General features: G+C 43.4%; 2 protein-coding genes and 1 long non-coding RNA gene across 4 annotated transcripts; 2 read left to right on the top strand and 1 right to left on the bottom strand.

Annotated features, from left to right (window-relative positions):
- The first annotated feature begins 4,916 nt into the window (after positions 1-4,916).
- Positions 4,917-6,559, top strand: LOC129602295 (uncharacterized). The gene is made up of 2 exons (XM_055501293.1): positions 4,917-5,196; positions 5,352-6,559. The coding sequence occupies exons 1-2, from the start codon at positions 5,136-5,138 to the stop codon at positions 6,353-6,355; spliced, it is 1,065 nt and encodes a 354-aa protein (XP_055357268.1). The 5' UTR covers positions 4,917-5,135; the 3' UTR covers positions 6,356-6,559.
- Positions 6,560-9,861: 3,302 nt separating this feature from the next.
- On the bottom strand, positions 9,862-11,565 carry LOC129602297 (uncharacterized). The gene is made up of 3 exons (XR_008692380.1): positions 11,547-11,565; positions 10,115-10,205; positions 9,862-10,005 (listed from the first exon to the last, which is right to left on the bottom strand). It is a non-coding gene; the product is annotated as an uncharacterized LOC129602297 (long non-coding RNA).
- A 1,086-nt stretch (positions 11,566-12,651) lies between these two features.
- On the top strand, positions 12,652-17,474 carry LOC129602294 (peptidoglycan recognition protein 3-like). Of its 2 annotated transcripts, XR_008692379.1 has the most exons (7): positions 12,652-12,918; positions 13,271-13,592; positions 13,775-13,899; positions 14,157-14,331; positions 14,397-14,527; positions 16,364-16,510; positions 16,728-17,474. XR_008692379.1 is itself a non-coding variant. In XM_055501292.1 (6 exons), exons 1-5 carry the CDS (start codon positions 12,819-12,821, stop codon positions 14,521-14,523), a joined length of 849 nt encoding a protein of 282 aa, XP_055357267.1. In that variant the 5' UTR covers positions 12,652-12,818; the 3' UTR covers positions 14,524-14,527; positions 16,364-17,474. The 2 variants fall into 2 exon arrangements, 1 of the variants encoding a protein (XP_055357267.1); XM_055501292.1 differs by having other exon boundaries at positions 16,364-17,474.
- The last annotated feature ends 6 nt before the right edge of the window (positions 17,475-17,480 follow it).

Raw genomic sequence — 17,480 nt, 5'->3', positions numbered from 1 at the left:
TGCCTTAATTAACCCTTGGCAAAATGCCTCGCGCAAGTAACCCATCTGAAACTGCATTCGTACGTCTTGTACCAGTATGAAAGTATTAAACAGTCCTGCTCCACCACATGCGGGCAGTTGCACAAAATAAATTTAAAATATAAGAGTTAAGGAGATTTTGTTACTGCCCGCGTGTGGCGGAGCAGGGCTGTAATTATAACACACTGTCCACTGAACAGCCTTCATAGTGCGTCGGCCGCACCGCGGCATTTATTGTTGACGATTTTTATCAATGCTGATTGCTGTACAAAATAATTTAAGGCAACTTACAGTTGTAGCTACTGGAGAAGGCCACAAGCCCGATGTCAGTCTGTCACTACAAATTTCGGGTAGGGTCAAGTTTGATGTGCGACCGTTGTACTTACATGAAATATACATATATCTGTATTCTGTACTGTCTCTGTTTCTCGCGTTCTTCGTTTTAGTTCATCCTAACAACTTCTGGTTCCTTTTTCTCTTCGAGATACGATTCCTGCTTTCTTGAGTTTAGTTACGATTCTAACGAGCTGCGATACAGAAACAACAAAAGAAACAAGTAGCGATTTACCGTTCAGTACTACTTAATACGTACTTTAGTGACGGTCACAAGTTAGACCACTGAGTAAGTAAGTTTACCGGAAAAATGCGCAGTGGATACACCTGCACTGCACGGGCAAAATTCACGGGTTGAATCCCATTTTACTTTTCGCATTTCAGACAGCAAATGCCCATGTAATTTTAACTACTTGTTGACCTATATCTTCCTTATCACCAGAACTGTGAAAATCATCACCACTTCTACGCCCGTCTTGTAAACATATCCGCATATATGTTCCGTAAATGCGCGCGGCTTTTCCAATTTAATGAATTCCTTTTCAATTCGAGCTGTAAGTGTTTGGCTAAACCGTACTGAACAAAATCGCCAAACCTGAGGTCCATGAGCACTGCCACTGGGATACAAAACCGTTGGATAATTTTGTAGAAATGCAGTTCTATCCCGCCTCTGGCGGCGGAAGGGATACAGGACAAAGTGGCAGGGGATAAAAGGTGGCAGTGGCACCTGCCACTGGCAACTGCCACCGGCAGTGGCTGTTGCCTCTACGCGTTCTGGCAAGCGATAAAACGTGGCAACAGTTAAAAATTCAGAAATCAAAATACTGAAGGAACTCGTGAAAGCGTGCGTGTGCATGGTCCACGTCAAGTATGGTTAACCCTAATTATAAAAAACATTCTAAGTGCGACTTTGTACAAGGGATACCGAACCTAGAGTAGTGTTCGCTCAAGATTTGTCCAAAAAAGATAAAAAACGAAAACAAACAGAACAAAAAAAAGATTGCACACCGAGTACATCTGTAGTATTTATAGCGCAAATACAAAAAAAATTATAACCAGACGCGCTCCTTGCTTGCCAGAGTCAACCGCACAGGCTTTTTCTAGCTTTTCGTTGTCTTACAGTCTGTTGGGCGTAATTGAAGCCTTGGAGGACTTTAACCCGGCGTTTGGCGCATCAATGCGGCCACCGTCACATCCGCCCCATCCATCAATGGACAAAGGCGCTAGCAGTTCGGCTTGCACTGCGTCCGCCGTGGCATTGGAGTCTGACGGACTCCCTGACACTTCGGCCGCCCGACACTTCGGCCGCCTGACAATTCGGCCGCCCGTTTAACTCGGGCGTAAGAAAACATATGAATCCAAAGAAAAACAAAAAAATCTAAAACGACCTAAGAAAACCAAAAAACCTAAGTAACCTGCGAAAACCTAAGAAGCCTAAGAAAAACATAAAAAATATCAGGCAGCCGAGGTGTCGTGCAGCAGAAGTGTCATGCGGCCGAAAAGTCATGCGGCCGAAATGGCAAGATGCCGTCTGAATAGCACAGAAAAAACATTTTTTAAGCCTTTTTAGACTTTTTATTGTTTTTTAAGGTTTCTTGCGCTTTTTGCGATCCTTAGAATTATTAGGGTTTTTAGGTTATTTTGATAGTCCGTCTCTGACTTTTATTAGTCAGAGTCAAACTCAGCCCTACAGCCGCGCGCCTGTAGCTTAGCTTTTCAGTGAGTATAATGTGTTATCCAAAGTCAAACGATTTCTGGAGGTCGCCTGCTCTTAGCTGAATGCACGAATGGAACGTTTACCGTCGCGTCGCATTACCGCGCTTCGATCGTGAGCGGCACTGATTTTGAGTGTATTCTGTGACAGTTGCGTTTGCAAAACACCGTTGCAGCACTCATTTAATACTGTATTGGAAGGCGCGGACACAAGACTCAGCTGGAGTGTGCGTCCATAGACAAGTTTTTATAGAGTCGATGTGTGAAAACACGAAAATGCTCTCCCAAGAACTTATCGTTGAATGGCAAAACTGTCTCAAGCTGATTCTGAATTTTTAACAGTTGCCACGTTTTATCGCTTGCCAGAACGCATTGTGGCAAATGCCACTGCCGGTGGCAGTTGCCAGTGGCAGGTGCCACTGCCACCTTTTATCCCCTGCCGGACAAAGTGCCCATGGGGATTGCTGCCGCAGGCCATTATTGTCGGTTACTCGTGCTTTTTACGCACATTCACGGGATTTACAGTACTTATCACTATATCGAAGGTTATGCGCTGTCTACGCAATGGACAGAAATTCAGCTGTTCTCACAGGATATACGCCCACCTTTGACGGCAAAGATACCGATAGCACACGCATATACCGTGATTCGCGGACCAAGAGCCCAAACAGCTCGGTTATTTAAATGTCATTGCAACGACGGAAAGACAGGTTGCTATTACCACAATTATGGAATTTTAGAAACAGATGCCGTTCTTGTGCCGTTCATGTGATGTAAACTATCGATACAGCACTGCTGTATGGGGCCGATACGGAAACTTCTAAGGTGACGTCATAGCGGTCAGCAGCATGATATCATAGTAAGTATAAAACCCTTACCTTAGCAGGTAATAAGACTTAACAGTTAGTCCTTCTTAGTGCGGAACCAAGGGATAGCCAAAAGTCCCGTTTTCCTCAACATAGAAGGTCTTCGCTTCGTTTCGATCGATTAACGATGGCATTTTTTAAAAACATTCGTAACTGTCTTGGATTGCATTCACTGCCATTTCGGCTCAAAGGGGCACCCAAAATTCGACCCCCACTCAAATAGTAGCGACTGGGAACGCGACCTTCACTCGACCGCCTCCTACGGCCGTTCCCGCGGGTATAACGACCTTTCTGCCGACCATCACTGCCGTTCCAGTCGACCGTCCATTCTGCCTTTTTAATCCGTTGAACATAACGTGCCGTCTCGGACGTTTCAAACAAAATTCTGTTAAAAATCCAACCATTCGTTGAAGAAAAGGTCAGGTAATCTTTTTGTCAGTCAGCAAAAAAACCTCAGCAAGTTAACGAACAGCAAGATAGTGGCCTATAAATTTTCTGACAAATATTACAGACTTTGCCCATCTAACGCGATAACGCTCATTTTTTACCGAGGCAGTATCCATTGTAAATATACAGAGGATAATTTCGCAAAAAGCTTTCAGTTTCTTTATGAACTTAGTACTTACTGCAATCATCTCCGTGCATATTTAATTTTTAGAAACGTTATGTATGAAAGCCCTTAGTTTGATCTATCATCACAAATTAATTCTAAAAAACAGAAATCCATCCAGAAAGCAGCGGGATTCTGCAAAACCGACAAGGGTAAGTGCGCAACACTATAACAAATCACAAAACACAGACCGATACCAACCACTTAGAATTTTCTAAAAAACCGCCGTCAATCCGTAATCTATCGGTGCCATGTTTGGTAAACTCTTAGATTGTATGGCCTACAAAAAATATCTGGCTTCTGGAGATTCGAGCCACTGGTTCCTCTTGTTAGCCGCGTGAACTGGAAAACAGACATCTGGATTGCTTCGCCTGGGTTCCTTCCCATGCTACAGATCCAGATTGTCTTTTCTGGAAAGTTGTTTAAGCGACGTTCTTGTATCGACATCTGCGGTGCTTCTAACACTGAGACGGACCAAATGCACAACATTCTTATACCGATAAATAATTCCGGAAAGCATACATCATTCGTTTTTCGTTCTATACTAAATTTCGATTTTTTGTTTTTACGATACTTAAAACTGGCAACACGGCATTTTGTTTTTCCCGTCAAAATACAAAAGTTGTATCTGCGCCTCATCGATTACGATGATTTATGTCAAATTTCAGATGTTAAGAAAACTGGCAATAAGAATTCCTCGTCGAAAATTTTTTACAAGTGTGAAAATGGGGCGTTTAATTTTTAAATCACTTCTGAGTGTCCCTTTCTTCGTTCTTAGAATTCGATCAATGTTGAATCATCAAGAACATATTAAAGTAGTTTTAAGCGACAAGAAGGAAAGGAAAAAATGAGAAAGAAAATTACTACGATTTTCGTTCGTGCTATAAGCATATTGCGAGATTAACCTCGGTGGCTCACAGTCCGCTTTAATAGCAGCCAAGTGTCTCTTCAAGCTTGGATTTAGAGCTGTCTTTCTTTACCTTCAACGATAACGGAATCGATAAGTGCATTATGCGCAGCGGCAGCGGACGATAAGCTGCGATAGTACCCCCAGTGGTATGCTAACTTTCTCTCGTAGGACATCCGGCCCAGAGTGCCGAGTCACCACATCTTGGGTGCTGTGTCAGCATTTCCAGAGTGCCGAGTCAGCAGTGTCCCTGAGCGAATAAAAGAGTCTGTCTCTTTATCACGCGGTATAAAGTGATAGAAACTTCCAATCACTCAAAGGCAGTGCTGACTCGGCACTCTGGAAGTGCTGACTCGGAATTCTGGATGTCCTGAGTGTCTACCGTATACAGTGATGAGCACCGAAATAAATACCATTCAGCGGACTTACAACGATCTTACTTTATGACGTTTCACATTCTTACTCTCGATGCATGCCATGATTCATGCTACAAAGTACTTCAAACGATTCCAGCGATATTACTTCAGATAAAATAATCTTACTGTGATATAAAAATGAATCCCAATAGCTTAAAATATAAGCGCAGCGGCAGCGCGAGATGCGCAAACAATCATAACAACCAATGCTGCAACCGAAAGTGACCATAGTGCAACGCCGGATAATTCTGTTATACGAGTAGTTTCACAAAATGTCCGCCTTTACCTTAATGCTTACGTTCGCATTATCGTTAGCCGTGGTCGCTGCAAAAGGTAACTCGAATATTCATTCAGTAGTTGGCAACTGTTGGATAGGTACAAAACCTAGTCACCTATTTGCTTGTTTAAGCAGCATGCAATTTACCTTGAGCGTGCTGCTTGTGGTTGTCGGCTTTGTTCTCGAGAACTAATTAGTTGATCTCTTGCAGAGCAAAGGATAACAGCCGTTTGGCTATCCAGAGACTTCGATGCCGGGCGATCCATCAATCATGCGACGGTTCACGCTGCGCTGAGAGATGCCAACGATCTGTTGGTTGATAGTCAAACAGCAATGACAAACGCTTTCGGAGAATTTAATTTGTCTATACCGGTGGAGACGATCCACACCATAACCTTCGAGATGGCCGGCTTCTCACCAATTGTCCTAGCAAACTTTCATCGTAATCTCCGACTGAACAGCACAGTCATAATGGAACCCTTGTTGTGGATCAGCGAAACATGGGCCGGACCTGCCACAGTCAGCGGACGGCTTTTTTATATGAGTCCTGGCAACTATAACGTAGCTATTCCCGCCCCTTCTGTAAATGTTACTTTTCGTTACGGTCTGAACAATGACTCAGGGCCTTTTCTCGCGACAACTACAACGATGGAAAATGGTTACTGGGTCCAGAGCCTACCGTCTGGATATTACACGGCAACAGCTAGCGCGACAGGATACATACCGAAAGTCTTCACGGTTGTCGTCTACAGCCTCGTCGGCCCCGCCCCTATGCATTCACTGATGCCTGACGTGTCTAACGATGACATTCGGATAATTCTCTTTAATTCGAGATATGCCTACATGGAGCTGGTGGTCGAAGGGCCTCTGCAGGACACCCAATACCGCACACGTGTGGAATGTCAGGGAATGAAATCAAGCGAAGATAAGCTGATTCAGAATGACTACGCTGGAACTTTTGCCGATAGTACCGTCATCACGAAGCAGCTGCCCGGCACGTACCGTATCAGTGTATACGATTGGAATAGCCGCAAGAAACAACAGATCTCGTTGTTAGCCAATTCGAATTCTGTTGTCGAACTGTACCGCGGGAAGAGCCTGTGGGCAAGGTATTATGTCCCAAATCGCGTTGGCAACACCTGGAGCGTGGCGGAGTTTAACGGAGCGAATCTAACGGTAATCAACGAAATTACGACAGAATACCACTATACTTAAACGAACGCCGATTGTTCCAGATTTAACATTCTTTCAGTAAAGTACACTTTACGTGATGCTTATTAACTTTAACGCTCTGCATTGGCTATTTTCTAGGTTGATTTTGTGCTTTTTTAATCGTTCAATCAAAATTATTTAGAGCTTTTCTCTGTGCAATGACTTAAATTAACAGGAGTATCCCCCCAAGTGCACCCCTCCCGCATGAAAAACCACCATAGTGAGTCCGTAAACAGTACTGTGTATAAATTACGTTAGTGTATAGTATGCCGTAAAGCCTGCGACAAAAGAGTCCCCGTTTTTCAATAATTTAAACTTTGCGTCTGGGATGACTTGGGCAGCTGTACGGTATTGCAGAAAAACTACTAAAGACCGGTAGGAAAACTCCGGTCCAGACGCATTCTTTATTGGTGTATTTGCAAAAGAAGGAGATAACGAACTAACAAGCAGCGTGTACATTTGGAGTGGAATATAACTCACGGAAGCGAAATCGACCAACCGAATTCCACCAGCAGACTAAGAATGCAAATTTTTCGATAACATTCTCGCACATTTAAACTGTTTTGAATCGTGTGTAAACTATGAGGACATCGGCTCCGATTTTAAAGCGCAATAAACCTGCACGAACGAACAACATGCCTATCAGAATCCTCCTTCGTAATTTTTTCGAAAATCCGTAGCGATAATTAAAATTTCCAATTTTTTCAAGAAAAACCAATAGTTGTATTTTTCCCTAGAATTGTTTCGGAAATCCATATCAGTTTTTCTAATAAATTATCGTGATAGTTTTCCGAAAACATTTTCTGGCATAAAGGATGAGAATTTAGAATGCTAGACGTCTAGAATGAAAGATACCGCCTGACGCCTAACGTCCGCACGCCATAGCTCGAGGTATACACTGAAGCTGATAGTGCGGAAAACGGAGGAGTCCGGCTTGAAATGACAGTGACACAGCCAACTAACAACCGAAATCCTCTAGATCAAGTTACGGTGAGACCCATGCATTCAGTTTCTTCAGCAGTGGTTGACAGTGATTTGTTAGATTATTTGCTGAATCGGCTTAATGTCTACAACCCTCAATAATAACCTGCACGAGGTTGTAGACATACGTTCAAGAACAGTAGTCGCAAAAAGCGACAGCCCCTTCCAACAATTCTTCACAGTATCACAATAGAAAAAACGTATGCACATTCAGTATGCACCACAAAATACTGCCCTGTGGTGGTAGATGATATTTTTTATATACTCGCACAAATTTCAGTCACCAATCTAGCGTAAGTCTCGCACACACCAAGGAAAAAATACGTACTTCTTTTTGAAATATTAAAAAAATCTGCGTTGCGGCTCATTCTGAACTATCTTCGGAAATTTATTTTTACAAACTATTTTATTGTTAGCGAATCGTTTTGTTCCGCAGCTGTTTTTTATCGCAAAAAAGCATTCCAAACGCATTGAGAAGTGGAAATACTGTAAACATTGACTATCTGACATGATTTCCCGCAAAGCCCGCCACATAGTCCAAAAATTCTCGGGATGCCACCATACACATCTTGGAGGCACCGGTACGGAAGGCTACACCCGTTGACTCCGATGTGCCGGGGTCCACATGGGACACTGTCAAATGTCCCCGGGTACACTCCACTTTGATTGGCTCGTAAAACAACGCTCGCTTCTGTCGGGTTTCGGTTTTCGCCACAATCCATGAATGCAGATCGTAGAGTATCACGCGGCAATTGAGGGTGTTGTCGCCGTCAAACACGGTCGTCATGGCGCCCTCCAGATCCAAATCAGGCGTCGGGAGATTCACTCGTCTGAGACGGCAGGTAATGTTCAACGGATTCAGAAAACAAAACGGAAGTTGAACAGGAGCGCCAGTGACGGGAGGCGGAAAGGTCGCAGTCTTACGGGGAAAGGCAGTAACGGGCAGTTGAGTAAGGGTCGTATTCCAAGTTTCTGCTGGTGGAGGGGAGGTCGAATCCCCGTTGCATGCCGAAGTCGTGGGCTGATTGTCTTATTTTCGCCCGTACGCCGGATTCAGTCCCGTCACCGAGGGAACAAAGCTGGATGGGCAGTTGACACGGTCCACGGCTCCAAATGTATGACAAATATTATAAAACTTATTCACCTAATCCGATAACGCAGAACAGTGGACATTGTTTGCCGAGGCAGTATTTAGAACGAATATAACACACAATCTACAGCGTTCCACAGGACCAATGTACTTTATGGCAATACGGATTTGTACCTTCAAGGATAACGAAATCGATAAGAGCATTATGGGCACTGTTAGCAGACGATAAGCTGCGATAGTATTCTTGTGCTATGGACGGCTTTCTCGTGTACGATATCAGTGCTTGCACCACCGTTGCAGGTTTGGAGAGTGCGGTGTGGTTGCCGGTCAAGTGTTTTAGACGGGACTGTGGCGATACAATCCTGTCGCAGATTTTGGAAATATTCTCCAGAGGGAAGGTTTAGGGTTCTAAATAACATAAAGCAAACTGCGGGTAACGGCTACCGATCACTTCGGCCGTTTTCATTTCGGCCGCGCTCATTTCGGCCAAAGCTTTTCGGCCGCCATTCACTTCGGCCGCCATTCACTTTGGCCGTCATTCTTTTCGGCCGCAACTCAGTTCGGCCACAGCACATTTCGGCGGAAATACCAAAACTTTTAACCTGCACCGCGTAACATGCTATTTCTCCTAATACGCGAAATTTTGTTCTGTTTCATTTTGTACTCGTACGCACAATTTGTTTGAGCAATTTTTTGAAGTGTAACAGTCAACATCATGTCTCTCTTTCCCGATTGTTCTGATGAACACCTCGTCGACCGTCATAAGGCCGATGATCATGGTTACGAAGTCTACAGTCAAGGGAGAGCACTGAAAATTTAACCGTACGACATTTAAGGAAATCATGAAGAAATCTTCATTTCATAAAGAAAACAAGGATAACCTAAGAACACCTATGAAAACATTAGATCAAAGAACAACTAAAAAACCTAACATACCTAAGATAACCTAAAAAAACCTAAGAAACATAAAAAAAACTTAAAAAAACCTAAGAAACCTAAGAAACCTAAGAAATTTATAAACTTAAGATATTGTGGAAAACCTAAGAAAGCCCAAGAAACCTAAGAAATTAAAAAACCTAAGAAACCTAATAAATTAAAAAACCTAAGAAACCTAAGAAATTTATAAACCTAAGAAACTTAAGAAAACATAACAAACCTAAGACAAACCTAGAAAACATGGGAAACCCAAACAAAAGCTATGATGGCCGAAACGTCCATTTGCCGAAATGAGCGTTGGCCGAATTGAGTGTTGGCCGAAGTGAGCCGCGGCCGAAGTGAACGTTGGCCGAAGTGAACCAGTGCGGCCGAAATGTAACGCGGCCGAAGTGATCGGACGCGGCGGGTAACAAATGATAATTAATCATAAGTATTTCACTAAGATGAATCGACGTCTTTGCAGCACCTGATGCTGAATAAATGCTAAGAAAACCCCCGGTCTAGGCAAAAGGAATCCAGGGTAGCGTCGAAGTAGCTCTATCCCCGCGGCATCCTGGTGATAGAGGAATAGCGGATTGTGTCCGGTCTGCCGTCGAAGTACGTGGGACAATATAGTGTCAAACTTCCATTGCATTTGTTCTCCAAGCTACAAGTTATAGCTAAAATATATTGTGAAAACTCTACTAAATGAGCAAAGTCGAGTTACCAACCTGTAATAAATTATCATTCTAGTAACTAATCCCTTTCTTGCTTACATTGATACTGGGCCTAGGAACTCTTGACAAAGTAGAGGAATCCCAACGATGTAAAGAAGGAACATTCCTGATCCATTCCTGCTGTACAAGTCTAAAATAACTGTCACTGTTCTTCAGCTAGACATCAACCAAAATGTTGAAAAGCGGAGAATGGTTATCGCTTTATATGCTTGAGCACCTTCTATTATCCACATAGTCACATGCGGTCAAAAAAAGACTGCCTTTCACTATAGCTTTCAGTGCAGACCATTTACGCTGGATAACTTATCGGATTTGTGTCCGTGCTTTAACAGGCTTTACTATACAGGCACGAATAACTTCATCAACTTTTTATCGTTTGCGCCGAGCGCAGCGAGTTGTTGCTGGTAATTATTCGTCAAAACCTGAAGCTGTGTGACTCTGTTACTCTGCGGGCGACACAATCACGCAGTAAGGGTCTGAGTTGTGAGCCACTCCTCGAATACAAAATGCTAAACCATCTTCGGCTGATTCCTCGGCAAGTTAACTGCTAGCAGCGAAAGCGTTGGCTGAAAACAGCACGATGATAGCTGTCATCGTGCTGTTTTATAAGAATTCCGCCAAGTCGCACCCGGACATTTGGGAGCGTGATATTTCGCCGCAGGACATTTTAACGCTGGCATACTTCGCTTAGGGACAATGAGCATTGGGACATTTCGGAACTGCGACGTCTGGTCGCGGACTTCGCCGCAAAAACATTCGACACGCTTAATTTTCGCAGGTTTTCCGGGTTTCTGTAGAGCTTTTCTTAGGTCTTTTAGGTTTCTTAGGTTGTTCTAAATTATTTTCAGGTTATTCTTAGGCTTGTTCTTATTTAGGTTTCCTTAGGTTATTCTTAGGTTTGTTATTCTTAGGAATTACTCAGTTTAGTAAGTTATTCATTTTGTAGGAATTATGTCTCGGCGTCTTACGAATTGTCTCACGTCATAACGTCCTGCGGATTGAATGTCCCACGACGAAGCGTCGCAAGGCGAGATGACCTTGCGGTGAAATGTCTGCGACTAAAAGTCTGCGACGAGTTGTCGGCGGCGAAATGTCGCGGTGCGATAAGAATTATGGCTACCGGCTTCCCGGTTCATAATATCACAAACCACTGGCTCTCTTCTATCAGGTCATTTCTATTCCTGTGATTTTCCGGGTTTTGGACAAGTATGAACGTGACGCTGAATGACATAAAAATGGTCATTTTGCCGAGTTAAGAAAGAAATATCGCTTTTGTATTTGAATTTATACGCGTGTTATCGATAAGAATGCCAAAAATAGTATTTGCTGTTGTTAATGAATCAGTGACACAAATACGTTTCTTGATAATCGCGAAGCGCTAAAATTAAATTCTCTTTGATAATGTCACAGATGGCACAAGGCAGCCCAACGAACAGTGTCTTTATTGGCAAACACAAATACTTGTGCTTACCGCTCTGTAAGGCGGTGCAACATAAATATATTTTTTCCCGGGATGCCAGCCAAATGTTCCAGTGCGATAATTTAAAGTAGCGAATTAATTAACAGAGGAAACTGCGGCAATTGAGAAAATGCTAAAACCTTGGTGTAATATTGGGTAACGCATCTGTTATCGGTAACGCATTTCGTGAAGACTATACCAACGTTATTTGCTAGAGGATATGACGCTTCTTAATGCACGGTCGGCAGAAGTTGGCTAATTTATAAGAGCTTTATACTGCGCTCAGTATTACCGTTATCATCTGTTGGGGATCGGATGTACTGTACGATTAATACACTTTTTACTACCGTTCTAGTTCGCTATAAGGTTTGCGCTAATACAGTACTATGAAGTTGACGGAGATATTGTATGCATTATGCCTTATTTGCACTTGTAGAAGTACAAACATACCACAAACGGAACAAAATACAAACCAAATTATTATACCATTTCTCTATTTTGTAGTAGAAAGGTACAGCCTTTCTACTACAAATCGAGATGTACAAAGTCTACCTAATAATGAAAAATTTTTGCGCAGCTTTTCAATATTTAAAAAAAACGTTGATCTTAAGGGTTTTATCAACAAATGTCGTAAAACTTGCTTCGTTTTTAGACACGATCGCTGATTGCAAAATTACAATTAGATCGACTATTTTCTGTTTGTCAAAGAAACAAGCATATGTAAGAAGAATTTATGCACTGAAGTAAATGTTTTGAATTGCTTCGTTTTGTTTTCCTCTGCTACAGCGAAAAGCACGTCAAAGCCGCATTTTTAAATATGGCTATAATTTCACACATCTGTTAGATACATCCCGCTCCTGCCCCTGTTTACAAGTTTGCGACCAAACGCTTGAATACCTTATCAGCTAACGCACACATAGTGCTACGTGCTAACATACGGACTTTATTGACTTACGGTAAACGAGTCTTATTTTCACGATTTTAATTCTGTGTGTCTCCAGCAGCGCCATCAAATCTAATCCTTATGGCCAACGTTTTCTAGGATTTATTTTACGTCGAAGTTGATAAGGTTTTTGTTATCGTATTTGCTGACCCTTCGCAGTACCTCTTACTGCATTTATGACTGCTATTGTTGTATGTTCGAAGATCTAGAGCGGTTGTAACCATAACCGTAACCGTAACTATAAAAAAGCTGTAATTAAGTAATCAATCGCCTTTTCTACATGTTTGCATTTCGAGAACTCGCTTTAACGTTTCTTTAGTTTTATAATTTATTCAGCAAGTATGCTGCACCCCTGTGAGATTATAGCAGTTGTGTGCGTTTTTCGCTACACATATGCCGACTCCACCGTACCCAGTGCTTTTGCCGATGCGGTTCCAGCCGGTAAGCGGCTAGAGTCTGTACTGCCGGAAACCGGACGCGTGTTCGGTATTTTATTTTAATTTCGTTAATATGGTCTCACGATAGGAGTAATAGATACGCACTTTAGCTGTATATTTACACCTATTTTTTAAATTCATGCTCCCATATCTGGTGTTGTTAATTTTATTTAGCTTTCACCTTAACAGTATGCGTTTTCCCCGTTTACGGTAACTATTATGGCGATTCGGTATCCTTGCTAGCGTGCGCGCATTTAGGTTGGGGACAAACCACGGGTGCCACAAAACCACAAACAAAAGTCACCTCCGCAACCTTAGATAATTTTGTCGCTGTTGAGTAAAAATCATCATTCCAGATATTAAAGATATCCAACACGTCGCGTTGATCCCAGGAGCTTCGGGAAACGGAACATTTCCGTTCAACGCATCATGTCCGGCGATGGTTTCCCGTTCAGAGTGGCATGCGCGCGATCCGATATACAATAACCAAACCGAGGTCAAAACCTTTCTACAATACCCATTGCGCTACATGGTGTACACGCAGACGCTAACCGGCACCACGGTGCACGGGACGTGTACTGATCGGGAGTCCTGCAAGAAAACCGTCAAAGCCATACAGGATGACCATATGGGCTTCTCGCCTTCATCCACCACGAAATTCGCCGATATCGCTTACAAGTAATGTCTAATCCCATCTTGCGGGGAAACAGTAATATGGTGACAGTTTTCCACATAATACAGTACATGTTCTCATCTGAATCTGGTAATTTGCTTTATTCGCCAGCCAATTCGATCATAAGTCGATACTTGCATATTTTTGGGCTGTTTTCCTGCTTTATCGAACAGTATCTGTACTGTAGCTTTTTGATCGGAATGGATGGAGCGGTATTTGAGGGTCGAGGATGGCTGCTTAAGGGCGCTTATTACAAACCGCTAAACACACAAGGAATCGGGGTGGCCTTCATTGGGACTTTTCCTGAAGCAGGTATGCACCCTTGCATGCAGAAACCAGTCTATCCACGTTATTGTGTTCTGCGCCCAGCATTTTGAACTGTTCAGAGATATTTGTGAACCTTCTTGCACAACTATAATACTCCTGCATAACACTTCAGCCTCTGTGGCGAAGAAGCCAGTTTCTGTACAGTATGCTGGGAAAAGCAATTGTTCAAAGTGTACGAAGGTGCACCTGTTCACCCAGCTGTCAATATGTCAAACCCACTGAATAACAATATTTTATTACAGGCACAAGCGTTGCACCAATGTCTTATGAAGCGATCCTAGCGGCGCACCAGCAGTTACGGTGCGCCATTTCCATGGAATATGTCGTCTCTGTCAATTACTCGGTGATTGCAGTACGTCTCAGCCCGACTGCCAGCCAGTACATTGACAATCCCGACACCTTTCCACGCAATCCTCCGTAAACCTTTGCTTGTGGATAACATTGTGGTATAATTGCTCGATGTAGGGTGATTTTCTTTGCAGAACGGCCGGACCCATGCTAACACCAGGAGAGACGGCTGTGGTGTCCATCCATTGCCTGCAGTGTCGCCTTGGTCTTCGGCATCGTTTTGGCGATTTGCGTTCGCAAGAATGCTCGTGCTTCTGCTGAACGGGTAGAAAACCTTTGCAAATACTATGACTACAGCGTAGCCCGAAGTGTAACTAACTGCCATTACTACCTACCTGAATTGCATTGAACGCAACCCTGAACAGCCAGAGCTAGCAACGCTACTAGGGTGGCGAGCTATGGCTGACTCGATGATAGCCGCACTTTTGCTGTGCCGGGCAACCATCGATCTTTGGACTATTTGCACTTCGTACTACGGTGCTATTTTCATTATCGGTAGAAACGCTTGTACGGTGCCCATCACGACTTCGTAAAGCAAACATTCATTCGCTTGTCGCTGCCCATATTTTCCTCATAAATCCACACGAGCGGTACATAAGCCAATCTTTTCAAACTGCAAAAGTCAATATTGCCACTGTTGAGAAAGCTTGGTCCTTAGCAAAGTACACAAAGGTACAGCGAAGCCAAAAACTAACGGAATGCTGAGGCAGACAGGGTTTTAGCTAAGTGTGGCTAAATCAGATATGATTTACCCCACATAATATTATGTATATTGGCAAAAGATAGTGAATAGTGTCACCGTTCAACAGTGTTTCATGCACCCAAATTATTTACTGCTGCTAATGCTTTGCCGGCCAGCATTATCAGCACGAACGCTAACCGTTCCGGCACGCGTTCCTCTGGCTTTACTCATTACTGATATTCTTAAGATAAGTGACCCGGTCCATCGTACATACACAGGAATAGCAGGAAATACGTGTGCATTGATGGGAACTTTCGAACAGTGTCGGGGATTTGGTTTTCGGCACTGGGTAACCAAATGATTTGTCTGCACTGCATAGGCATAAAATCCTTTTTCTCGGGTAGCATCGGGTTGCCGAGATGTGAGAGCAAAGAAATTCAGCAAGTTTAAATGCATTCAGGTGCACCCAAAAGTTTTATTATGAACCGATCTTATCGAATTTTGCTTGTAATTGCATGTACGCTTGCATTTCATCCGTTTCTAAAAAGAATCATCCCAGCGATACTTCAAAAGACAGGGAAGAACAAAAAGGAACTTATCTAACCTTACTAATCGATGAGGCGCCCAGCATGATTCATCATGTAACTCGCCACATGTGGCGGGTGCGGTGATTCGTTATTCACAATGTACAGCCAACTTGATCAGTTGTTGAGAAAAGTCATCGCTTTGAAATGGAAAGGGTATTGTACACTTTTCATTTCAAAGTGATGTAGTTGTAGTACGTGGTATACACTTGCTAACGGGAAGATTATGTTAAACACCATAATAAACACGCCTGCCAATGCAGAAACTGGGTAACCCTGCCAATCAGCGTCGTTGGTCCAGCCTTTTGAATAGTGCCCTGTAATAAAGATCGATAGCAATTCAGTGTACAAGCTTGTCCGGTAATTTCTGCCGGTTCAATACAGCGAAATACACAAATTTGCGTGTTACGCCAAATTCCATGCTACGGCGCGCCACGCCACACTGTTTTCATACGTAACGTGCATCTGGCTGGCTGGTGGCTTGGTGCGTGCCAGATAATTTAATGAGAATAACAGTAACTGCCTGGCGGAAGGTGGCTAAAAAACGGTCGCTGTAGTAATGGACAATCTAACTGCGGAGCGCATTTAGTCAATCTGATAAGCGCAGTGACGTGGCTATGGATTTAAACGCAAATTTCGCGCTAGCTGTACCTTTACGACAGAAATTACCGGACAGGCTTGTACACACCTGTTCTCTGTCTCAATATGTTATGTACAGAAATGCGCAATATCGTAGACTGTATTTTAACCGTGAACACTAGCTAGAAATTATTAGAACTGATTGAATCGGGAGGTTATCGGATGCTTGACAGATAAATAATACAATTTCCTTTAGGGGAAGATTCTGGACAACATGGGAAGCGACTGCCTGTATGTGTATTCGCATCGCAACAGTCTTGGTCAAGGATCATCTGGACACGTTTACAGAGCCAGAATCGTACATCGCGGGAATTATACCGGTGAAGAGGAAGCGGCAGTCAAAGTCATTGACGAAACAAAAGTGAAAAATTTGAAAGTCAGCGAACGTTCCAGGGACAGATGGGTGACACTGCTTAGCCTACAATGCCCACATCTGGTAGCGTTTCACAGAGTCAGTTTTTTCTCAACTAATACTGGCTTTTCTGTGGAAATCCTTATGGATCTTTGCGAAGGCATGAACATTATGCCTTGTTGAAGCAAATTTGACGTCTTCGCACTAGGCGGCGACTTGGAGAGGCTGTTATTCGGAGTAAAGGCCGATCATGCGCTTCTAGATCAAGGGAGCGCATTATGTTATGCACTGCAAATCGTGACTGGTGTGGAATTCTTACACGCGCGACACCTCAGGCACGGTGACTTGAAACCCGGCAATATCTTCCTGAAACACCATGCTGACCGGCATGCTGCGGTGGTAATCGGCGACCTGGACGGTCTAGAGGTAATGGGGAACAACACCGCTAGTGAGACGCACGCCGACATGAACGTTGGTGGAACGCTCAAATACATGGCACCCGAGATTATGCACATGGGAAGTCAGGAGCAGCCCCCGGCTCCGAGTCGGAAAACGGATATCTGGAGTGTCGGTTGTATTATGCATGATTTATTTGATCGTTCTAGTGGAATTCATATACGCAAGTATAAGAAGTCCGACCCTCTCCCGGGAGAAAGCGGTACGTTTACGATGGATGCAAAAACCACCCAACATCAATTTGCCGTGCGAATCATGGCTGGTTACGTTCCGTTCGTCAGTGAAGAGCTCGCACCGGCATTAGCTGATATCATCCGCCCATGTTTGAATGTGGACAACAGTAAGAGACCATCCGCTGAGGAATTACGACGCAGTGTGCTTCAATCACTGGGTCACATAGCAACACATCACGACCCAACTTCCCATGAGTCAGAAAGACGTAATTCGGAAATGCATTTGTGGACAATATTTATTACAAAATGGATTCGATGTCAGCTGTGAACGA

The sequence above is a fragment of the Paramacrobiotus metropolitanus genome, unplaced genomic scaffold (genome assembly GCF_019649055.1).
Source record: "Paramacrobiotus metropolitanus isolate TYO unplaced genomic scaffold, Prichtersi_v1.0 Parri_scaffold0000388, whole genome shotgun sequence".
Taxonomy (NCBI): domain Eukaryota; kingdom Metazoa; phylum Tardigrada; class Eutardigrada; order Parachela; family Macrobiotidae; genus Paramacrobiotus; species Paramacrobiotus metropolitanus.
This window is presented reverse-complemented; position numbering and strand designations above follow the sequence as displayed.